The following is a 21410-nucleotide window of genomic DNA, read 5'->3' on the forward strand; positions in this document are numbered from 1 at the left end:
TTGGATAAATCCCGATACTCATTCGTGATGAAGGCATCCGGCAAAATTGGAATAGAGGGGGACTTCCTCAACCCGTAAGGGACATCTCCAAAACATCCAGAAGCTTCCATCAGGTGTAATGGGGAAGCACTAGATGTTCTCTCTGAAAAGCAGGAATAAGAGCAAAATCGACGATCACGCGTCTCATTCCGCTTCCTCCTGGAAGTCAAGCCACTCCAATGAAAAATTTTAAAAAGTACCCACATGCAATCAATATTGCAGTGTGCCTCGTAACAGCGAAAATACAGAAATTAATCTTATATGTCCATTGACAATATCTAATGACAATATCTAATGACAATATATTTGAATTGAAAAATACATGTATATCTAACAAAACAATAGCAACACGGATCCACCTGGAGGATCTAAGCTAAGTGAAAGCAGCCAGACATGGAAGCCGGTTAGAATAGCATCATTCATGTCTCAAGTGCGTGAGAAATGGGAATATGTGCGTCCGTGTTGTGCCCACATATTAGGCACAATACAGCCGTTTTACATAGTTAAGAACATTGTACTGCCCCCTGCCCATCGACTCGACGGGTCCCCACGTCAGGGTGAGGACCAGAGCCAGTAGGCCCAGGGGAGGCCCCAGGGGGGTCCAGAGCCAAGGATGGGCCCGTTCAGCCCAGACAAGGACCCGAGTGCACGGGAACAAGTGTGAAGCGGGGGACGGTCCCAGACATGGGAAGCAGCTGAGGGTCCATCAGGGATCCTAGGGGTCAGTTGTTGGTGGGGTCAAGGCAGGGATCATAGGCCGCAGGAGCTCGGGAGGCCCAAGCTGAGATCCCAGACAGCAGGCGCTCGGGGGATCCAGGTGGGGTCCTAGGCGTGTAGGAGCAGGTCTGGCCCCAAGGGAGACTTCAGCAGCGAGAGCACGAATGCCCAGGCAGGGACCAGAGCCGCAGTCCTGCAGAAGAGACCAAGGGGCTGTGGCTGGCCCTAGGAGTGGGGGAAGCCAGGCAGGGGACATCTCTGGTAGAGCCAGGGGTGGCAGTCAGCATGCTCCAGAGCCGGCAGGGCCTGCCTCCCATGCTGCCCCTCTGCCGAGGGTCCTGGGCCCCCTGAGGATGCAGGGGCGAGAGGAGCCAGTCTGCTCCCTCCCATCCCCCTGCCCCTGGCTCGGACGGGACCCCCACCACGGACCCCCTCTGTTTCAGGCACGCCCGGCGGGGTCTCCAGGGGACGCCCGGGAAGGTGCCGACCTCTCGCTGCGCAGGCTCACGGACCATCACGGCTTCCTGCAGTGAGTCCCGGGGCCGCCTCCGGCCAGCCCAGGGGCAGGATGCATTGGCAGGAACTTCTCTCTCTGGAGGCAGGACCCATGTCCCCAGCTCAGGGCCTCGTCCCCTGCAGCCCTCTGAGAGCTCGACTCTGCTCTGGCTGGAGCTGGGTGACCCGGGAGGCAGGTCGAGATCGTGGCAGGAATTGAGTTGGGCCTTGGACCGGGCCCCTGGCACCCCAACGAGGGGCCGCATGCCTGCTTCGGGGAGGCCCGGGGCCTGCCTCCTGCTTTCTGTCTGTGCGTCCCGTCAGTCCAGCTGGGACTACAGAGGGGGAGGGCTCTGGGGCGGTGGCGTCCTTTCCGTGGGAGGGCGGTGTGGTCCGGGGGAGGGCCGAGGGGTACCCTCGGGGACACGCCCCGTCAAGCCCACCATAGATTCCGAATGATTTGGGGTTGGCAGGATGAGGCCAGGAACCAGGCCAGGTCAGGGAGGGGTGATGGGCAGCAGAGGGAGGGGCCGACCCACCTGGGCGGGGGCACGGAGAGGGACAGGAGGCCGTCCTGGAGCGGGGAGCCAGGGAAGGGGACCGCGCAGTGGCCTTGCTACGAGGGAAGGAGGCTGTTAGGCCGAGGGGCCCCGCGAGACCTCACTGTGGCCGGAGACTCCACGTTCGGTCGCCGCGCTGCTCCCAGGTCCTCAGACCCTGCTCGCCGCCCAGTGACCAGTGGCCGTGGAGGTCGGTGGGAGGGTGGGGCCGTGCTCGTGGCTCTGACAAGACGAGGGGCCAGAGCGGCAGAAGTGACGGGCAAGAGGGGTGGAGTCAGGGGACAGCAGGGTGATGGACACAGTGAGGAGAGGCAGGCCGGACACTGGGCACGCAGGCCCCGTGAGCCCGTGGTGTCCTCAGACTCATGGTCACAGGGGCCACCCAGGCAGCAATGACAGGACTAGGAGTGGCCCATCCCACTTTAAGAGCAGGTCCCTCCTGGGGGACCGCTGAGGGACCCCAGCCCAGCCCACCTGGCAACAACCGCCTTCTCACATCCCTGACGGGATTCTGCTGTCCCCCCCGAGCCACAGGCAGCTGGCCGTCCCAGCCCTCCCCGAGGTCAGGCCTCCCCTCCCCGGTCTTGGGGGCTCCGGGGCTGGGGTCTGGTCCTCAGGGCTCTGCTTCTCTTGCCTTCCAGGGAGAAGGAGCTGCCCGGCCTCAGCCCCCGAGAGGCGAAGGTACGAGCCTGTCCTGGGGCACGGGCAGGACACGGTGGGTGGGCGTGGGGCCGGTGATGGCAGACCCTGTCCCCAAAGCTGTCCCCAGGGCTAAGTCACCAAAGCCCCGTCCCAGGAATCCGCACGTGGCCAGGAACCTCGCCTGAGCCCCGGAGACGCTGTCAGCAGGAGCGGCCCTGTGCCTCAGGCCCCTCTCAGTCTGTTCCCAGCACAGTCCCGGCCCCCAGGGCTTCTGGACGCTGCCCATGGGCTGGTCTCCTGCTCTGCATGGCTTATCCGGTGCCCCCTTCTCCTGCTCCAGCAACATCGCCAGGAGACCCGCAGGGCCGACAAGTGGGTGAAAATGCTGAGAAACTGGGAGCACTAGAGGCCCAGCGAGAAGGTGGGTGCCGGGGGCCCGCAGACGGCATCTGTCCCATGGGGGTGGGGGCAAAGCCTCTGCCTCCCCCGGACCCCAACCCCACGGGAGTACCCCTGTCTGGGGCGAGTCTGCTGGCAGAGCCCAAGCCTCCCCAGTTCCAAGCCGGCAGCAGAGGAAGCGACGGGTCAGGGCCCAGTGCCCTCCTCCTCGTGGGAGACGGGGCTCAGCTCCGAGGAGACCCAGCCTCTCGGGGACGCCACGGAGCCAAAGCCAAAGGCTTCTGGATGCCTCTTGCTCCTAGGCCTGACGGGGCGGGCCTGGTTCTGGGTCCCGGCACTGCCTTCTCTCCTGCAGATGCGTCGGCGCCTCTATAAAGGGGTCCCTCCCCAGCTCAGGGCCTTGTCCCCTGCAGGTGAGGGGTCAGGTGTGGGCCCTGCTGCTCGATATTCCAAAGGTCAAGTCCACCCACCAGGGGCTGTACGAGGTAAGCCCTTGCGCCCTCAGCAGAGACGTGGCCCTTGGAGGAGGCCTGGGCAGGAGCCGAGGACACCCCGCGGGGGGAGGCGAGTCAGTGCCTGGCTGGGGCTCCATCCTGGAGGACAGGGCTCCGTGCGGGGGAGGGAAGACCCCCGGGCTGACCCTCGGGAGTGTCCTCGGCCCCCAGGCCTGCCCACACGATCCCTGACGCGGGCATCCCGGGCACGGTGGGCTCCTGGGGGGGGACCCCGCCTCAGAGACCACGGAATGAAGGAGGTGTCCGCAGGACACGGCCCAGGGCGTCTCGGGACGCTCTCTGCTTCGGGGACAGTTGGTGGCAGTTGGGGTTCCGTGCCCTGATGCTGGCTCCTCCTCCCCGGTTCTGCCCCAGACAATGAAGGAGCGGGCCCAGCTATCCTGCAAAGACATCAGACAAATCGACCTGGACGTGAACCGGACCTACAGGAACCACATCATGTTCCGGGACCGCTATGGCGTCGGGTGAGGCTGGGGGACAAGCAGGGCTCTGGGGGCACGGGAGCTCCTCGGGGGTCCGGCGCGACCCAGGGGGCTTCTGGGTGGGGCACGCGGGGTCTCTGAGGAGAGGGGGAGGAACGGCAGCAAACGTGGTCTCGGCCGCATGGTGAACGTGGGAGGAGGTCCCAGGGGTCCCTACCCCCCCCCCCCCGGGGCTGCTGCGATGGGAGGGCATCGGGCCAGGGCCTGGCGGGGCAGCCATGTGCGCGGAACCCATAAGGTTGGCGGGGGCTGGTAGGAGGGAGCCGAGCCAGAGGGCGGGTGGTGGCAGGGGCCACTACGGGGAGCTGGGGCCGGGCAGCACAGACTCGGCCGGGCGAGGACACACATGGACGGACGAGGGACACACGGTCAAAGGGACAGCCCGCTGGGTGTGATTCTGCGTGGACTGGCATTCTATTTTCCACAGTGGACACTGTGTGTAAAGATAGCCAGGACCCCGAACCCCCAAATGCCACCCGGCCCCGCCCCGGGTCCCGTGCTCACCCCCCGCATCCCCCGCCGCACATGTCCTGCCCCGAGCCTCGCTGAAGACCGCGGGTCCCCTGGGGCTGCACTCTGCTCCTCGGGGGGCTCCCACGTGGCTCGGGCAGACCAGAGCCCCCACCCCGCTCTCCCGTCCCCTGGCAGCGAGGCCTGTTCCCCGTCCTCCTGGCCTATCCGGTCTACAACCCCGTGAGTGTCACTGCCGCCGGCCCTCCTGCCCCGCGGGGGCCCTTTGTCCCCAGGACGCCTGAGCAGGCGGGACTCCTAGTTGGGACTCCAGTTCCCCCAGAGACGCAAGCGAGGGGCCCTGCACCCTAGGCCTGAGGCCGGACTGGGGTGCAGACCTCAGAGTGGGGAGGAACGGCCCCTGAGTCCCCAAGCCCTGGGTGCGGGGGGGCTCTGGCTTGCACCGCTGTGGTGCTGACGCTCGGGGCTGGGTCCTGAGGAGCCCGTGGGAGGATCGGGACTGGGCGGGGAGGGCGGTTCCCATTGCTCTGACCTCGACCCAGCGCGGTGGCCCGGTGGCCCCGTCCCATGGGGTCTGGCTCTTGCAGGAGGTGGGCTACTGTCAGGGGATGAGCGACATCGTGGGACTCCTCCTGGTGTTCCTGGGTGAGGAAGACGCCTTCTGGGCCCTGGCCCAGCTGATGAGCTTGAGACCCACGCCATGCACGGTAGGCAGCCTGCAGGGCGCCTGGGCGGGACCTGGAACTCAGGACTCCGTCCCTGCAGGGCGGCCGCAGCGGCGGGGCAGTCCGGGACCCCCAGCCAGCCCGCCTCCCCTCCGGCAAAGGGCGCGGCCCCCTCAGGGCGTCTGTAGCCACGGCCACTGGCCCCAGCGTTTGCAGACCATTGTCCCATTCCCAAGGGGCCTTGAGCCTCCTGTCTGGCTGCCACCTTTCCCGCCGGGTTCCCCGGCATCCCCCGGCATCCCACGGCCAGACGAAACCCGGGTGCTGGCATCTCCCACTTCTTGCAAAAAGTGTGCTGGGTCCGACGTGCTGGTGCACAGCCCGGGGACCACTCAGCTGGCTGCAGGGGCACACTGACGCAGTCAGGGGGCGTCAGGAGCTGGGCAGAGGGGAGGCCTTCACCCTGTAGAGTTCCCTTGGGCCACCCTGAGGCGGCTCCTCCCACACCCGCTCCCCCACACACCCCCTTCGTGCTCACCCTGACGCTGTGGGACACCTACATGCTGGACGGAGCGTGCGTCCACACAGCTATGGCCTACACCGTCCTCAGGCTGCACCGCAGTAAGGGACCCCGCGGGAGCCCAGGGATGCCCCATGCAGGTGTGGGGGATGGGGAGGCGGCCCTGCTCCCAGGAGTGAGGAGCAGGCAGGCATCGGTGGAGGGACACAGGCCAGCAGGTGGCTTCGGGCCCCACTGCCAAGGAGCAGCAGGCATGGGGTCTCCCCTGCCCGGCTCTTCCTATGGTGCTCCTGGGAACAGCGGGACACTTAACTGCTGTCTCTGGGCAGGATCCTGGGACGGTGGGGAGGCACCCCTCTGCTCTGACTCACAGCATTGCCAGATCACCCCCGGAAGCAGAGACCACACGAGCCCCACCACGACCCAAAGGAAGACTGAGGGATCCGAGGCCCTGTGGCCTTGGGCAGTCCTGAGTTCTGACCCAAAGCTAGTCAAGTGCTCATAGACCCCTGTGTGTCTTCCTGCAGCCTGGGCGTGCCCCCATGGATCCACAACTCCCACCGAGGGCAGCGCTGGGGATCACAGGTCACTCCAGCCTGGGGACAGCAGGGATGGACCGGTGGGCCCTGCCCTCCCCTCCCACACGACAGGAGGCAGGAGCCACCAGAGCGTCTGTCTCCAGCGGTCCCCTTGCAGCCCTGGGGCTATGGCCGAGGCCAGGCAGACGTGTCGGGACCCTGTCTGGGAACCCGGATGCTGCACCCCGGCTCAGGTCCACTGGCCTCAGCACCTGCCTCTCAGGGCCCCAAACTCACGAAACGTGCCCATACCCGCAGTCAGCACAGGCGCCAAGTGGGGACGCTAGCGCCCAGGCCTCCGTGGGACTTCCGCCTTCCCCTGAAGGAGAAGCTGGTGTCTGTCCCCAAGGGAAGACTCGCACCCTTGGTTCTAAGGCCCCGTTGATTGCTGACATTCATTAAAGTGTTGTTAAGGTCGAACACAAAGCCGGCCTGACGTGTGGAGCCCAGACTCTCTGCGAGACGCGCCACACAGACACCCAAACGGAACAGGGGGGCTCGGCCCAGGCCGCCTCCCCAGTCCCCGCAGGGCTCCCCGCAGAGGGGCCTCCAGGCAGACAACGCGGAGGGACCCGGGGCCCTTCCCCTCTCAGCCTGACGCCAGCATCCAGTCCCTGAAATAATGGACTGAGACCCAGCCTGTGCCCAAAAGGCCAGGAGAGGAGTAGGAGCAGAGTGACAGGCGGGTGCCGCTGGCCTCAGGTCGCCACAGTCTGTGCAGAGCTCGACCTTCTTCCCCCTGTCCGCCCAGGCTCCCACACAAGGGGCGCCAGGTGCTGCTCCCTCCGCAGCCCCAGGCCTGCCGGCACCAGGCAGCTCGCTCCTCAGGAGGTCCCTCTCCCCCTCCCCTACAGGGCGTACCTGGGGTCTGGCTCCTGGCTTGAACATCCAGTGTCCCACTCCATCTGAGCAAGGACCTTGTCCCCCACCAGCCCATGAAAGGGGCAGGGACAACAAGGCCCATAGGAAGCTCTGGGGACCTAGGGACCAGGGCCCCAAGGTCGCCCTTAGGGCCCACCTCAGGGCAGCTCTGTCCAGGGAGCTCCCCCTCTCCCTGGAGCTGGTTCAGACTAGACCCTGAGTGCCGGTATTCTCCACCACCCCAGGGTCCAGGGACACTTAAAGCGCTAGGGGCCGCTGGGTCGCAGGGCTTCCGGAGTGTTGGAGAGGGTCCTGGAGCTGGAGTGAGAGCCAGTGTGGCTGCCCTGTGTGGGAGGAGAGGGGACGGGGAACACTGCTGGCTGGCAGGGCCATGACAGGGTAGGGCAGGATGGGTTCCTGGCTCGCTGTGGGGTCAGGAGCCGGCTCACCTGGCCCGGCTTGGCCCAGGCCTCCATGGAGGGGACGCCATCTCTGCGAGCAGGTCCTGCCCCGCCTGAACTGCACGAAGCTCAGAGCCAGAGGATGGGCTCTCTTGGCTAGGGAAAGAGACTGATGTGGGGTGCGGAGGCACTTCTCTTGGGAGGGTCTTGCTGTGTTCCCAAGCGACAGACGAGGCAATCTGAAGATCTAAGGGGCTTCAGACACCGTTCCTGACTGGGCGGCCTCCCGTCGAGCGGGTGGAGGAGGGCTCCAAAGGGCGAGGGAAGGGGAAGGTGTGTAGTGGCAGGACAAGGTCGTCATACACAGAAAAAGAGAGGATTTGGAGTGAGGTCACCTACTGGGAAGCTGTCCAGTGCTGTATTCTTGTTTGCTGGGAGAGTTGTGATCACTCGTTTCCATTTTTTCTTTCAGTGGTTGTGGGTCTGTTCAGGTTTTCTCTTTCTTCTTCGGTTTCAATTTTGGTCGTTTCTATGTTTCTAGGGGTGCCTCCATTTCTTCCAGTTTGCCTCTTTGTTGGCCTATTGTTGCTCATCTTATGTTCTCAGGATTGCTTGTATTTCTTTGACATCGGTTGTGAACTCTTGTCTCTCCATCATGATTTTATCGATTTGGGTCCTCTTCTTTCCTTTTTGGTACATCTGGCTACGGTTCTATTGGTCTTATGAGTCCTTCAAGGAATCATCTCTTGGCTTCGTTGTCTGTTGTTCTGTTCTTTTGGTTTCTGTTTATTGATGTTTGCTCTAACCTTTATGAATTCTCTGTCCTGCTGGAATTCAGCTTGATTTGCGGTTCTTTCTCTGGCTCCTTTAGGTGGAAGGTGAGGTTGTGTATTTGAGACTTTCCTTATTTCTTCTGAAAACCTGTATCCCTCTGCACTTCCCTGTGAGGACTGTCCTTGCTGCATCCCAAATGCTTGAAGAAATCTGTTGTCCTTTTCATTTGTTTCCAAGAATTTTTTAATGCTTCTTTCATTTCCCAGTCAGGACTGAGGTTTGGGGCACGAGCAGTAGCCCACGGACTCTCCCAGGCTAGGCTTCAGGTCTCCCGATCACTACTGTGGGGCCAAAAGAGGCACGGCCCACGATGAAGCTTCCCCGAGACCATGGGCTCACTGGGGTGGGTCTCATGGGGGACACAAGGTGTGTGGACTCGAGCACCGGTCTCCCTAGTCCTGACCTTGGGCTTCGGACCTCCTGCCACCTTGGTCTTGGGCCAGATAAGCCTCTGCTGTTTGGTGCCCTCTTTATGGGAAACGGAAAATTCCCTACATATCAGAGTGGAGCAGAGCATCTCCTCTGCTAAGGGGATGCCTGACTTGGTCGTCCATCTTACCCCTCCCCGTTCCAAGGCCCATCGTATGGTGGGGGGAAGCCTTAGCCTGTCCAGACCGATCATTTTGTTCCTGGGGCAATGTTGGAGCCCTCAGGGTTCGGGCTTGAGCTCTCTTCCCGAACCAGGCTTTTCTCTGGACAACTTCATGGTGTCTTGCAGACGAATGTCTACGGCATCCTCATTGAGCTCCACAGGGCAGTGTGAGTGGGGCGGGCGAGGTCAGCCGGGGTCCCAGTGTTCAGGGTTGTCTCCATGGAGGGCAGGATCAGACCTGGGAAGTAGAGGGGCATGCCTCTCTTGAGCTGCAGGAGACTCAGGTCACATGCATGCAGCCTCTGTGACCGCTGTCTACCGAACACATCGGGGGTGCCTGGGGGGCTCAGCATGGGGGGCCTCCGACTCCTGGTTTCAGCTCAGCTCATGATCTCAGGGTCGTGGAGTCCAACACCGCTTCCAGATTCACGCTCACCCTGGCGTCTGCTGACATCCTCTCTCCATCTTCCTCTGCCCCTCTCATTCATGCTCTCTCTCTCAAATAAAAATAGAGTTTGAAAATGTCGGCCAATGGCCCAGGGATAGCTGACCACGAATGACACGGAAGCAGGAGCTGGGGACAGATGCCTTTAGGAGCCCTGACACCCTGTTGCCTGCATCTGGCCCTGGGTCTGGACTCACTGTGTCCTGTGATCCATCTCCCTTCAGCAAAGCTTGTCCCTGGACGTTCAGATCTCTGTGCCTGAGGTGCTCCATGGGCACCACCTGTCATGTGGACTTCTTTTGGCAGTCCACCAAATCCTGCCCTGATTTGTTTCTATAGAACCGTGAGCCAAGAATAGCTTTCCCATTTTTAAATGGCTAGGCATTTAAAAAAAAATAATAACCCGTGACAGTGAAAATTACATGAAATTCAAATATCAGCTTTTGTGAGTGAGGTGTTCACTCATCATGTGTCATCTGTGGTCGCTTATGGCTGTAGCAGCCGAGCCGTGAGGAGCACATGTTTGGGGAGGATGTCTTCTACTTGGTGTTACCAGGAGGCATTCTGATAAGTAGGTTGGGGGCAAACGGCGTCTCATTTGGGGACGGAGGAACGGACAGGAAGCTCTGGGACCAGATGAGGTCGGAACACAGGGACATGGTTTAAAGAGAAAAGAACAGAATGCCAAGGAGAGTGTCCTGGAAGACACTGGCCATGGAGGTGTCTCCCTCCAGGGAGAAGAAAGGAGAGGGGCTGAAGAAGTCCAAGGGACAAACTTAAGAAATGCTGGGAATCGAGGGAGGGAAAGCTAAGAAATATGGCGTCCAAAGGCAGAAGCCCAAGCCTTTCAGCAGCAGGACGGTCACGGCGAGGACCCCACAGCCCGTCGAGAATTCCCACCAGATTTAGCTGCCTCAAACAATTCCCATTTGTTACTTTGTTGTCACCTTGTGGTCCTGGAGGACCCTGATCTGTGCAAAGTCTCACTAGGCTACGTTCCACGGGAGGCCTGTGTTCTTTCTGGAGGCTCTAGGGGAGGACGTGTTCCCTTACCTTATCATAGCTTCTAGACATCGCCAGCATCCCCGGTCTCCTGGAGGCCACCATCTTCAGAGCCAACAATACATGACTCCAACCTCAGCTGCCATGATCCCGGCCCTCGAGGCCTCCTCCTTACAAGGACCCCGTGGTTCCATGGAGGGCCCACCTGGGTAATCCGGGACCAACTCCCTCTTTCAAGCCCAGCTGATTCGCAACCTTCATTCCCTCTTGCCAACCTAACATAGTCATAGATTCGGGGATTAGGACACGGGCATCTCTGGCAAGAGCCGGTCTTCTGTCTACTGCAGCTCCTGGGACACTCAAATTCACAACCCTAAGGGCCCCCAGAGCACCTCTGGGGGGCCGGCTGTGTTTGGGGTCATGGTCACATGGGTGGTGCTGAAGCAGAGGCCGCGCAGGAAACCCCTCAGGGGCTGGGGCACGGCCCCCGCAGCGGCACCTTGTGCACGCAGGCTGCACTCAGCTCAGGTGACTCAGCACGGGACCCAAGGAAGGAGGTAGACCAGATGACCCGGCCCACACTGACAGCCCGCTGTCCTTCCCTGCTGTCCCACACTGCTCTTCCTGGCCACACTCAGAGCTCAGCCCTTGAGGGTGACTTGCTCCCCACACCCCAGACCCTTCCTCGGGTGCATTCTGTGTTTCATGCCTCCCTTCTCCTAAGAACTTCTGTCTTTACCACATTTTTTAAAGATTTTATTTACGCATTTGACGGAGAGAGATCACAAGTAGGCAGAGAGGCAGGCAGGGTTGGGGGGAAGCAGGCTCCCCGCTGAGCAGAGAGCTCAAAGCGGGGCTCGATCCCAGGACCCCGAGACCATCACCTGAGCCGAAGCAGAAGCTTCACCCACTGAAGCACCCAGGTGCCCCATACCTCCTATGTCTTTAACGCAAGTGGTGGCCCTTTCTTTCCGCTGAGTCCCACAGCTCGATCCTCTGATCCCATAAGCTGTGGATGCCGGAGGTTGCTAGAGGGCAGAGACTGGGTCTCCCCAACTCCCACCACCTGTGCGTTCAGCTCAGAGCCTGACCCGGAGGGGGTATCCAGCAAGTCAGTTGGCAGGAGACAGGCAGGAGTGAGCCATGCGGATGCTCATGCTCACGGGCCGGCCCAGGAGGGTGGGGAGGATGAGGTCAAGTGTCCTCTTCCGTCACCCGCCGAGAACCCAGAACAGCAGGAGGCCGCTCGCTCAGGACATTGGTGGGTGGGGCTGTGGGAGGGGGTGGACTAGACGGAAGGAGCCAGGAGGAGCGAGGCACCTGGTTATCGGCCAGAGACTCTGCGTTTCTGTCTTTGCCTGACCAGGGGTGCCCAGAACCCACCGTGAGGGGAGCACGGCAGTACCCTCCTGAGCTCAGTCCTCCCCAGCACCACCTGTGCTGGAATGATTCCAGCAATGCCATCACAGGGACGGCTCCGAGAGTGGACACTGCTATCCACCTGCTCTTCCCGTCCATCAAGGCGGTCATGGTCCCTTGCGGGTTGGTGGGAAACTGAATCGTCATCTGGCTTGTCTGTTTGTCCGTCAGGAAAAATTCCTTCTGTGTCTACAACCTCAATCTCTCCACGGTGGACCCCGTGCATCCGGGCTTGCAGACTGTGTTCCGCGTGCGACGGATCCGCAGGCCTTCCCGCCGGCGCTGCTCTTGTCCCTCCAGGATCTGTAGGACGCTGAGCTTCTCCTGTTTCACTGGCTGGGTATTGTGACGGCCATCAGCTTCCAGCATTGTCTGTCTGTCCTCTTCCCTAGCTGGTACCAGTGCCCTTGTCCCAAGCACCAGCCATAGCGAGCATCTTCCTCTGGCTCCTGACCTTTTGGATGCATATTCTGCGAGGCTACGCCTGCCGTCCACCGTCCCTCCAGACGGCTGGTTTCTGCTCTGCAATTGTCACCATCGCCAGCGTGTGGACGGTCCTCCTCTCGGTCATGGGCATGTCCGGCCTGCTGCTGTTCCTCCGTGTCCAGCTGCTGGACCCCATGCTCATATCTCCTGGATCTCACCTGTCATGAACCCGGCAGGCCCAAAGCTGGGGGGCTGCCAACAGGGTCAGGGCCAGCACCTCTGGCACGTCCAGAAACCATCCTTAGAGAAGGACCGCCCTGGGACCCCAGGGCCACATCAGCTCACAGAGCAGCTGGGACTGTTGGGTCTTCATCTCTGGGCCCACAGGTGGGGAATCAAATTCTCCTCCAAGAGTCAACTGCTTCTTGGCTTTAGGAAAGGGCCCTGGCAGTGTCTCAGAAGCACTGGGAATGAGTCGGGGGTCTGTGGCTGGGCAGGGGAAGACCGGGGTGCTGGCGTGCTCAGGTGGGGCCCTCTGGGGCCTCTTTAATAGGCCATGAAGCCCGCTCCTGGGGGCCGCCCCCCTGAGGCCCCACCTCCTCACGCCGTCACCTTGGGGTCAGCATTTCAACCCCTGGTATTGGGGGTACTCAGACATTCAGACCACAGCAACGGGCTTCTGGGGTTCTCTGGGGCTACAGCTTTTTGGGAAAGAGCAGTAAAATAGCTTTGCTTCCTGCGGAAAAGGCCATCTTCAGTGTGGCTTGGGTCGGGAAGTAACAGGCCTCTGGGGCTGGGGGATGAGAAGTGGTTTTGCTCCTGGCCTGGGGGGGGGGGGCGGTCCTGGACTCCAGGGACGGACACCATCTGTGGGTCAGCCTTTGGGGAAGGAGAGAAGCGTGTCCCTCCCTCTGCTTGGGCCCACATCTCGGGTGCAACCGGATTCGTGTTGCGGGGGCCTTGCTGTCACTGTGGGAAGCTGATGGGAAGGCGGAGCACAGGCTTCGCCAGCCCAGAGCCTGTGGCTGCCCCCTGAGGAGAGTCCGTCTGGGACAGGATGGTGGAGCCCTCTCAGAGGCCAGGCCTGGACCAGGGCGTGCGGGAGGGCTGTGTGTTGCTTAGGGACTCACCATCTGCTTTTCCTGCCTCTCAAACACCTCCTGGTCCACTGTTGCGGGCCCCTGGTCTGCAGCTCACTGGTTCAGGGATGGGCGTTATGACCCAGCAAGAAGACACAGGCACTGATTTCTTGCTGGATTCAAACCAGGGACTTGGCAAGGCAGGGGGAGGAGAGGCACAAGTTCTAAGGACACGGGCATCCCCTGGATCCAGCCAGACCTGAAGCCAGTCAGAGCCCTGTACTTCTTCTATGTTAACCAGTAAGTTCCTCTCCTTGCTTATAAGTTTCTTTTCTTAGGGAAGGCTTCTGGGCAGGGAGAGCAGCAGAGACCCCTGACTGCCCCCTCCCCAGCTCTGGGGGGGACAGCGTGTGTGGCCCACCCCATCTCAGCTTCACTCGGCAGCAGGGAGGCTGTGATCCCCTGGGGCTTAGGGGAGCCCCAGATCCTCTCTCCCCAGAGAGAGGATTCGGGGAACCGAGGGGGACTTGGAGGGGACGGACGAGGGCGGGCTCTTCGTCCCTCCCCATACGCAGAGTCTGCTCCCAGAAACCACATTCTCTTTATTGGATCCTTTCTGTAAGGCACCAGAACGGACAGATCCCTCTCCCGTGAGAGAGGAAACAAGAGGCTGGTGTGGTCTTCCAGGCCGGGCGGCTGGGCCCCACCCACGGTCCCCAGTGAGGCCTGGGTAGCACATGGCAGGCTCGCGGGAGGGGCCCTCTGGGCAGGAGCCGTGTCAGTCCACCCCGTCCAGGTCCTGCTGGCCTCTGCTCTCAAGCTGGACAACCTAGAAGGAAAGGTCACGTGAGTGTCTACGGGATTAAAACCCAGCAGTTCGCCCTGAATCAGGGTGGCGGTCACGGGACTGGACAAGCAGCCATGAGCCGTGCCCACGATCCGCGAGGATGCGGGAAGGACACGGAGCATGTGCGCGGGACGAGTCTGGGCGACGGTCCCTGCCCCACGAGACCACAGTGGACTGTATCTCTGCCCACGTGTGTCTTCTGAGGGGTCGACACCTGCATGGCCTCTGAACCCCATTCCTGATTTGGGGGAACCCATCGGGGCCATCCTGGGCACTTCTGGAAGCCAGTGGCGTCCCCGTACTCTGCCCACCAGAAGCCAGTGACACTGACAACCCCCCAGCATCACCCCCGGGAACATCTCCAGACATGGCCTGCTGTCCCCTGGCGTGACCCCGCCCCTGAGAACTGTGGGCTGCACATGAGTCTGACTTGGGGTGACTCCTCTGGATCCACGTCACCTACGCAGACGCCTCCCTCGATCCCCAGGTAGACGCTGCGTCCACTGAGTCCATTGCGATCGCTGGCGCAACACGGCCCTCGCCTCAGCTCATCGTGGTCAGGGTATCGGGGCTCCCCGCAGGCCAGCCTCCCTTTCCAGCCCATGGGCTACACTACCTGTACCGGGGGTGCAGCCCACGGGCACCGGACTCCAGCACTGGGCTTGGAAAGGGCAGGCGGGCCTTGCCTCGTAGGCTGGTCTTACTAATCCCTCCTTCGCCACATAATTACTAACCAGAAGAGGAACGGCGAGGCCGGGTGGCTTATAAGACGTGAGCCCGGCCGGATGCCGGCGCTGTCTGGAAGCGACAGCGAGGCCCCCTGTCCCCATGGCTGCTCCTGTGAGTAGCACGGCAGGCACAGCACACGCCCGACGCGTGTCCCGTGGTGGACACGAGGACAGTCACGACACCGCCGCCCACAGAAAGCTTCCCAGCCCTCAGCGGGAGCTGGCCAGCGTCTCCGGGACGGACGCCAGACGTGGGGAAGCACCTGCTCCAACTCACCGCATCCTCCACGCACCGGAACTGCCAGGGCCAGCCGGCGCGGTACAGGAACGGCCGCAGGTCAAACCTGTTGTCGTCGGGGCTGTAGCTCTCTGCGTGGTACGCGGGCGTCAGCGTGGTCATCTTGTGTCTGTTAGCCGCGTACTTGGAGAAGAAGCGCCTCACCCTGTCAGCCACCTGGTGGGCGAGGACAGACGGGGCCGCGGGTCGCGGGGCGCAGGGACCCAGGCCGGGACCCCTGCTCACCCCACACCGCACACACTAGTGCCCCCTGTGTGCCAGCCACCCCCCGGCAGCCGCAGACAAATGTCCCCGTCCCAGGGTGGCTCGGGGGCTGTCCCAGGTGGCCGCAGGATGCCGCGTCCGTGAAGCTGAGCAGGGCACGCGGGAAGACACGCGGCGAGAGGATTCCAGGCGATTCCGTGGGGAGCACCGCGTGAGCCAGACAGCGGGCAGTGGTCCCACGCAGAGGACCTGACACCTGGGCGCTGGCGTCCCGGGCGACAGAGTGCCACCATTTCAGGCCACACAGGCCGACTCGCTGCCCCCAGCTAGACCATGCCCGTGGGGACCGAGTCTGTGGCTCCCTCAGCGGACGGACGTGCGTGCCGTACCTGCCGCGGGGAGCACACGTCCTTCCACATGGTGACGAGTCTGCAGAACATGCTGTAGGGCCCGGCCTTGGCGACCTTCCGGAGGCGGCCGTAGACGGACAGCTCCGCGTACGTCATGCCCATGTCGTCCTGCCGAGGAGGCAGAGGCAGTGGGCTGGTGCTGGAGGCGAGCTTGGGGTCCCTGCGGCCGGTGGGCCTGGGGCCAGCGGGAGGGGAGGGTCCCCACGGGGCCACGAGCAGACGTGCGGTCTCACTCCCCCTCACTGCCCGGTGCCATGGAGCCGGCGTTTGGAGAAAGGGCCAGCCTGGTTCTGAGGGCTGAGGGACTGAGCTCTGTCCACGCTCCAAGCCCCAGAACCTACAAACTGTGGGTTTATCTGGGAAAATAAAGGTTTTTGTAGATGCACCAGAGTAAAGGAGCTTGAGATGAGCTGGCCCTGGGCGCGGGAGCCTTTGTACGAGATGGAGTGGGACGACGGGCAGAAGCCGCGTGAAGACCGAATGGGGGTGTGGCCGCGGCCCAGGAAGCCCCGGGGGCTGGACCAAGGACCCCCTTGGAGTGTCCCGGCAGGGAGCAGGGCCTGCGGATGATCTGATTTCGGCCTCCAGCACAATGAGAGGAGGGTCCGTCGTTTAAGCTGCTGGCCTGGGGGTTTGGCTCCAGCAGCCGCAGGAGGCTGATGCCAGGACCAAGGTCAGGCAGGGCAGCCCAACCAGCCCTGCGCCCTGCCTCGGGGATCCTGCTGTCCCTAAGGATGGATGGCTCAGCACAGACTCCTGGGTCATGCCGGCCACGGGACGCCCCTAGCACGGTTCGAAAGAGCCAGCCTCCACGGAGGCTCACATAAACCCCTCTTGCGTTTCCGAGTATTTGCTCGAATCCCCTCTCAACTCCCACTGTGCCCCAGAATATACAACCAGAGCCGACGACAGACCGACGGTGGCACTGGCCTTTCCGGAGAACAGCAGGACAGACCTCACCTTCATCCAGGGTCTCCAGGACCCCCAGTGACCAGCCCCTCCTTCCTGCTCCCCACCGCCCACCTAGTCTTCCTCGGGCCCCAGCTCCAATGTCACCTCCTTCGGGAGGCCTGTCCTGCCCCCATCAGAGGGACACAGTCACTTTCGGGGCACCCAGGTCCATGTGTGGGCAATACCAAGAGACACCCGGGGCCCTCATGGTTACCTCCCACTCATCTGTCCCGGAGACTCACACAGATGGTGGGACCAGCCAGCTCCATGCCAAGCCCCAGGGCCCAGCGGGTCCCGCCAGGGACCTCCTTCAGCGCCCACTCCTGCGTGAATGTCTTCCAGTGCGACACCTGAATTCTCTAGATTCAACAGTAACACTTGGAAGCTTTAACACCCTTTTCAGTGATGCACAGAACTGAACCAGAAAACCAACAAGGGGACAGAAAACTCAAACCCTATAAACCAACGAGCCCTGAGTGACCTCTCTAGAACATTCTGCCCACGACTGCAGGGCACACGTTCTCCTCGAGGCACACGGGACGTTCTCCAGGACAGACCAGATGCCAGGCCATAAAACCGGCCTCTATGAACTTCAGCGCGCTGGAAAAGCCTGCTTCCCAACCGCAGAGGAAAAGGGCAACAGACTTGGGGACCCGCGGAAAGCGCAGAAACCCCCGAATACGCGGGACTCCAGCGGCGCGCTCCCGAGTAGCCCACTGGTGGGAAGAAGCCACGAGGGAAATGAGACCTGGCCCGGAGGTGCACGAAAACGACGACAAGGCACGGCGTCTGGGGCGCAGGGGCGTGGCAGTGAGGGGGATTTATTCGGAGAGAAGCCCTCACTTCGCTCCTCGTGCCCCAGAGGGAGAAGTGCGAGCTGACCGTCCAGCACACGGTAGGAGACGAGAAAGAGAAGACGGAAAAGGGCTGCAGGACATCAGGTGCTTCCCGACTCCGGAGATGAGCCAGCGGCTCAGGAAACCCCGAAAACAATTCCGTTCACGGGAGGACAAAGGAGAAAACGTGCTTAGAAACGAATAACGAGACAAGTGCACGTTCACGCTCTGTAAACTGCGAGACACTGAGGCCGTAAGAAGCCCAGAGTGAGGAGGGAGACTGGTCACACCAGGCCTCAGACGCCGCGTTCTCCAGGGGCGACACCCGCCAAGCCCAGCTGTGCTCTCGGCACGCCTGCCGTGGAGAGCCACGCTGGCGCCGCGTGTGCGGCAGAAGACGACACTCAAACGGGCATCCAGGGGGCCCAGAGCAGCCGGAATACATTGAAAGAGAGGGACGAAACGGGAGAACCCCCAATGCCAATTCAGAGCTTCCTACCAAGCTGCAGTGGCCCAGGGGGTGCGGCTCTGGGGGAGACAGACCCGCGGGTCAGCGGAGTCTGGAACTGGATCCACACACACACCCCTGATTTCCACCCGGATGCCGAGACGCTTGCGGGAGAAAGACCGTCCCGGCAGCAAACGGCGCCGGTGCCAGACGGTCCAGTGTGATCCCTTCCTCACACCGCACACTAAGACAAACCAACCAGGTCATGGACTTCAAAATGCGAGTCACACGACAAACTCTCGGGCGGAGCACAGGTGGCCACAGGTGCTGGTGGCAGGACGGTCAGTTGTGACCGACTCTGCAATGGCCCAGGGCCACGGAAGCGGCACCCCGCTGCTGATGGCCCCGACTGCCCCTCCTGGCTCTCAGGCCAGCTTCGACTGGACAAGAACGGTTCTGAGCTCGCACCCCTCCCAGCTGCGGGAGACCTTCCCCACTCTCCCCTCCTCCAGGGCATCAGCCTCAAGAAGGCCGGAAAGAAATGTCAAGGCAGCAGCGGGACAGGCACCGAGCTGGGCTCCCTGGTCGCTTGGGGCAGTAAGGAGACAGTGGGGGAGCCCAGCTCGGACTCGAGGACGCAGGGACACGGGGAGCGGGGACAGAGCTGCCAGCACTACCTCGTCCGTCTGGGACACCTGGCCGTCAGTCAAGGGCTCCAGCTCTGCGGTGGCCGGTGCTGCCAGGATGCTGCGGCCAAGACACACAGGTCAGTCATCACGGCTGCCACGGTGCTTGTGGGCACGGGGAGATGACCCCCACACCAACTGCCGCACGCTCAAGGGCCAGCCTCCTGCAACTCCCCGGTCGACCCTGAGTGGGCTGGTTGGGCTGGGCTTTCCTGGGGAGACGGACGTGGATGTCGGGGGGCTTCACGACCTGGGGCAGGAGCCGCTGGCAGAGGCTACCCCACGGGGCTTCTCCGCCCAAGCACCGTCCACATTCAGGGCAGGTCATGCGTCCTTGCGGGGCTGTCCTGGGGGCACCTTCCCACTAGGTGCCAGGGGCACTCGGCCGCCATCACCAACAAGGTCTCCAGACATGGCCCAGTGTCCCCGGGGGCCACCTGGTCATAAGACCCCACATGCCCACTGAAGGGCGGAGCTGTTTCCATCAGGCAGGAGGGAGCTGCAGCATGGGGTGATGGGGGGGCACAGCCACGTCACGCGGGAGGCACTCACCCCTGCAGGGCGGGAAGCTGGAAGCGTTCCATGCAGAACTGGACAAAGGCCTTCAGGTCTGTCTTACTGATGCCACCGATGGGGTTGATGTCTGCACTGGAGCAGTCGTACTTGGTCAGGTAGCCGAGGAGGCTGCGGGAGTGAGCACAGGGTTTCCACGGGGCTGACCCGAGGGGCCACAGATCCTGCCTGGGCCCCGGCCACTCGTCCACGCCCAGCGCCAGAGCTCGGCCGCTCAGAGCCGTCCGCAAATGGGCAGAGCCAGCAGATGACCGCAGGGCAGTACTCAGCAGCCCCGAGAGGGCGTGGGGGCCGGAGACGGGCCTGCGAACGCCGAGCCCCCCCCAGCTGGGAGCAGCGCGACTGAAGGGCAGGCGGCAGAACGGGAGGGTGTGGGGAGGTGCTGAGGGCTGAGTCCTTAGGAGCCCGTGGGGGCCTGGCTGGCTCTCCACGCCCGCCAGCAGCCCCCGCCCCCTCAGATACCTCCTGCGGGGCAGGGTAATCCCGAAACACACCCTCCTCCTCTGCCCAGAACCAGGTCTGGGGTGGGGCCGAGCCGGGAGCCGCGAGGAAGGTGGAGACGCTGCCCTGCCAATACCCTGAGTTTAGCCCCGTGAGATTCGCAGTGATCCTGGGCCCCGTGGATCGGCGAGAGGGCACGGTGGGCTTGACCCAGGGGCTCCTAGTCAGCCGTGCCCTCCAGCGGACGCCTCCCTCTGTAGGCACCTCCGGACGGCAGGTGTCCACCCTCTCCCCAGCGCCCCCACCGCCCCTACCCCCACCCCACAAAGTGTTTCCTAACCCGCCACACGCCCCCGAACCCCCTTGCTGGTGGCCTTCCGGGCCTGGCCTCTGCCTGTATCGCCCGAGCTCCCAGTTCGACTCCAGCACGGACACAGCAGACGGCTCCGCCTGACTGTCCCGCATCCGGGCTGGCTGCAAACACAGCTGTCCCCGAGCACGGGGTCCCTCCACCCACACATCTGACCCTCTCCTGCTGCTCAAGAGAAAGACCCAGCTCTCTCCTCCCGGAGAGCAGGGCCTCGGGCGTAAGAGCCCCAGGGCACCAAGCAGACGGGCGGGTAAAACCTGGTGCCTCCTTGAATGGGGCTCCCCCGGACCCCGAGGTGCTCCCTGTCCTGCTGAAGGGGTGGCTGAGTGGGGACAGGGTCTTCTGGCCGAAGGGACAACGGGCTCTGTTCCACCACATGACTCTGGCCACCCGCCCCGAGACGCACTGGGAGATGACCATGTTGGGGACAGACCCTGTGGGGGAGACCCCTCAGGGCCAGGCTCTGGGTCAGCACGAAAGCCTGGAGGTAAGTCCCGTTGGCGCACAGGCTGGACCTCAGGACGGCTTTGCTCAAGGAGGCCCTGTCCTGGACTGAATGTCTGGGGTCCCCGCAAAGTCACAGCCCCTCAGTGTGACCATCTGGACGTGGGTCCTCAGGAGGTCACGTGGCTAATGGAGGTCACGAGGGTGAGGCCCTGACCCCCAAGGCCCGGCGTCCTCACCAGGAGGGACGTCAGGCTTCTCCCAGGCTGCCGCGTGAGGGCACCGGGAGGAGGCGCATCTGCGGGCCAGGGAGGGGCCTCGCCAGGGATGGAGCGGGGCGCGCTGACGGCCGGCTGCTGCCCCGGGGGGCCGGGCTCTCACCCCAGCTCGCTGTCCCGCTGTGGCACCCGCGACAGTCCACTAACAGGCGGGTTCACAGGCTCCAACGACCAACCCTTGCCCGCTCGTGAGCCTAGGTACCGCCCTACGGCCCTGCCTTCCCGCTCTCCCCGGCCCAGGATCCCTGCCCTGGGGCCACACCTGCTGGGGCCGCACCCGCTCCCCTCCTGCTCAGGCTCAAGCCTTCGGGGCCAGCTCCCTGCCCTGGCCTCCCCACACCCAAGCAACAAGCAGAGTAGCCCCTCCGCCCACTCTGGACGCCCGACCTCTTGGTTCTGCGGCCCGGCGGGCTGCTCCCCCTTGTACGGGGGATCTGCACCCCCACTCCCTTCTCCATCAACACTCAGCCCCAGGGCCCAGCTGCCCCCGTACCTTAAGCAGCATTTTGCCGTCTACAGGCTTCCAGATTGGGGGTGCGGCTCGCCCCTGGACTCCAGAGTCTCCACCTTACTGCCCACCACACACGTCCACAGGGGCGTCTGGAGGTGTCAAAGCCGACACTCCCTACACAGGACCCTGACCTCCCCACCCACTTCCTGCGCCAAATGCTGGTCCAGCCTCCAGGGGCTCCGATCGGCGAGGGCGTCCCCCCCCCCCCCCCCCCCCCGGCCCCCCCCCCACCCCCCCCCCCCC

The 21410-nt window shown here is 62.9% G+C and overlaps 1 protein-coding gene across 4 annotated transcripts in view; it reads right to left on the reverse strand.

Moving 5' to 3' along the window:
• Positions 1-13726: 13726 nt before the first annotated feature.
• Positions 13727-21410, reverse strand: part of NADSYN1 (NAD synthetase 1) — a 33276-nt gene continuing 25592 nt past the window's right edge. For 2 of the 4 annotated variants that reach the window (XM_059398960.1, XM_059398963.1), the window contains exons 17-21: positions 19103-19234; positions 18542-18611; positions 15609-15737; positions 14995-15171; positions 13727-13971 (exon numbers count right to left, since the gene is read on the reverse strand). In XM_059398960.1, the coding sequence (XP_059254943.1) occupies positions 13921-13971; positions 14995-15171; positions 15609-15737; positions 18542-18611; positions 19103-19234 (559 nt within the window). In that variant the 3' untranslated portion in view covers positions 13727-13920. The other 2 variants (XM_059398976.1, XM_059398969.1) reach the window with 2 other exon arrangements.

This window comes from Mustela nigripes, chromosome 1 (genome assembly GCF_022355385.1).
Source record: "Mustela nigripes isolate SB6536 chromosome 1, MUSNIG.SB6536, whole genome shotgun sequence".
Taxonomy (NCBI): Eukaryota; Metazoa; Chordata; class Mammalia; order Carnivora; family Mustelidae; genus Mustela; species Mustela nigripes.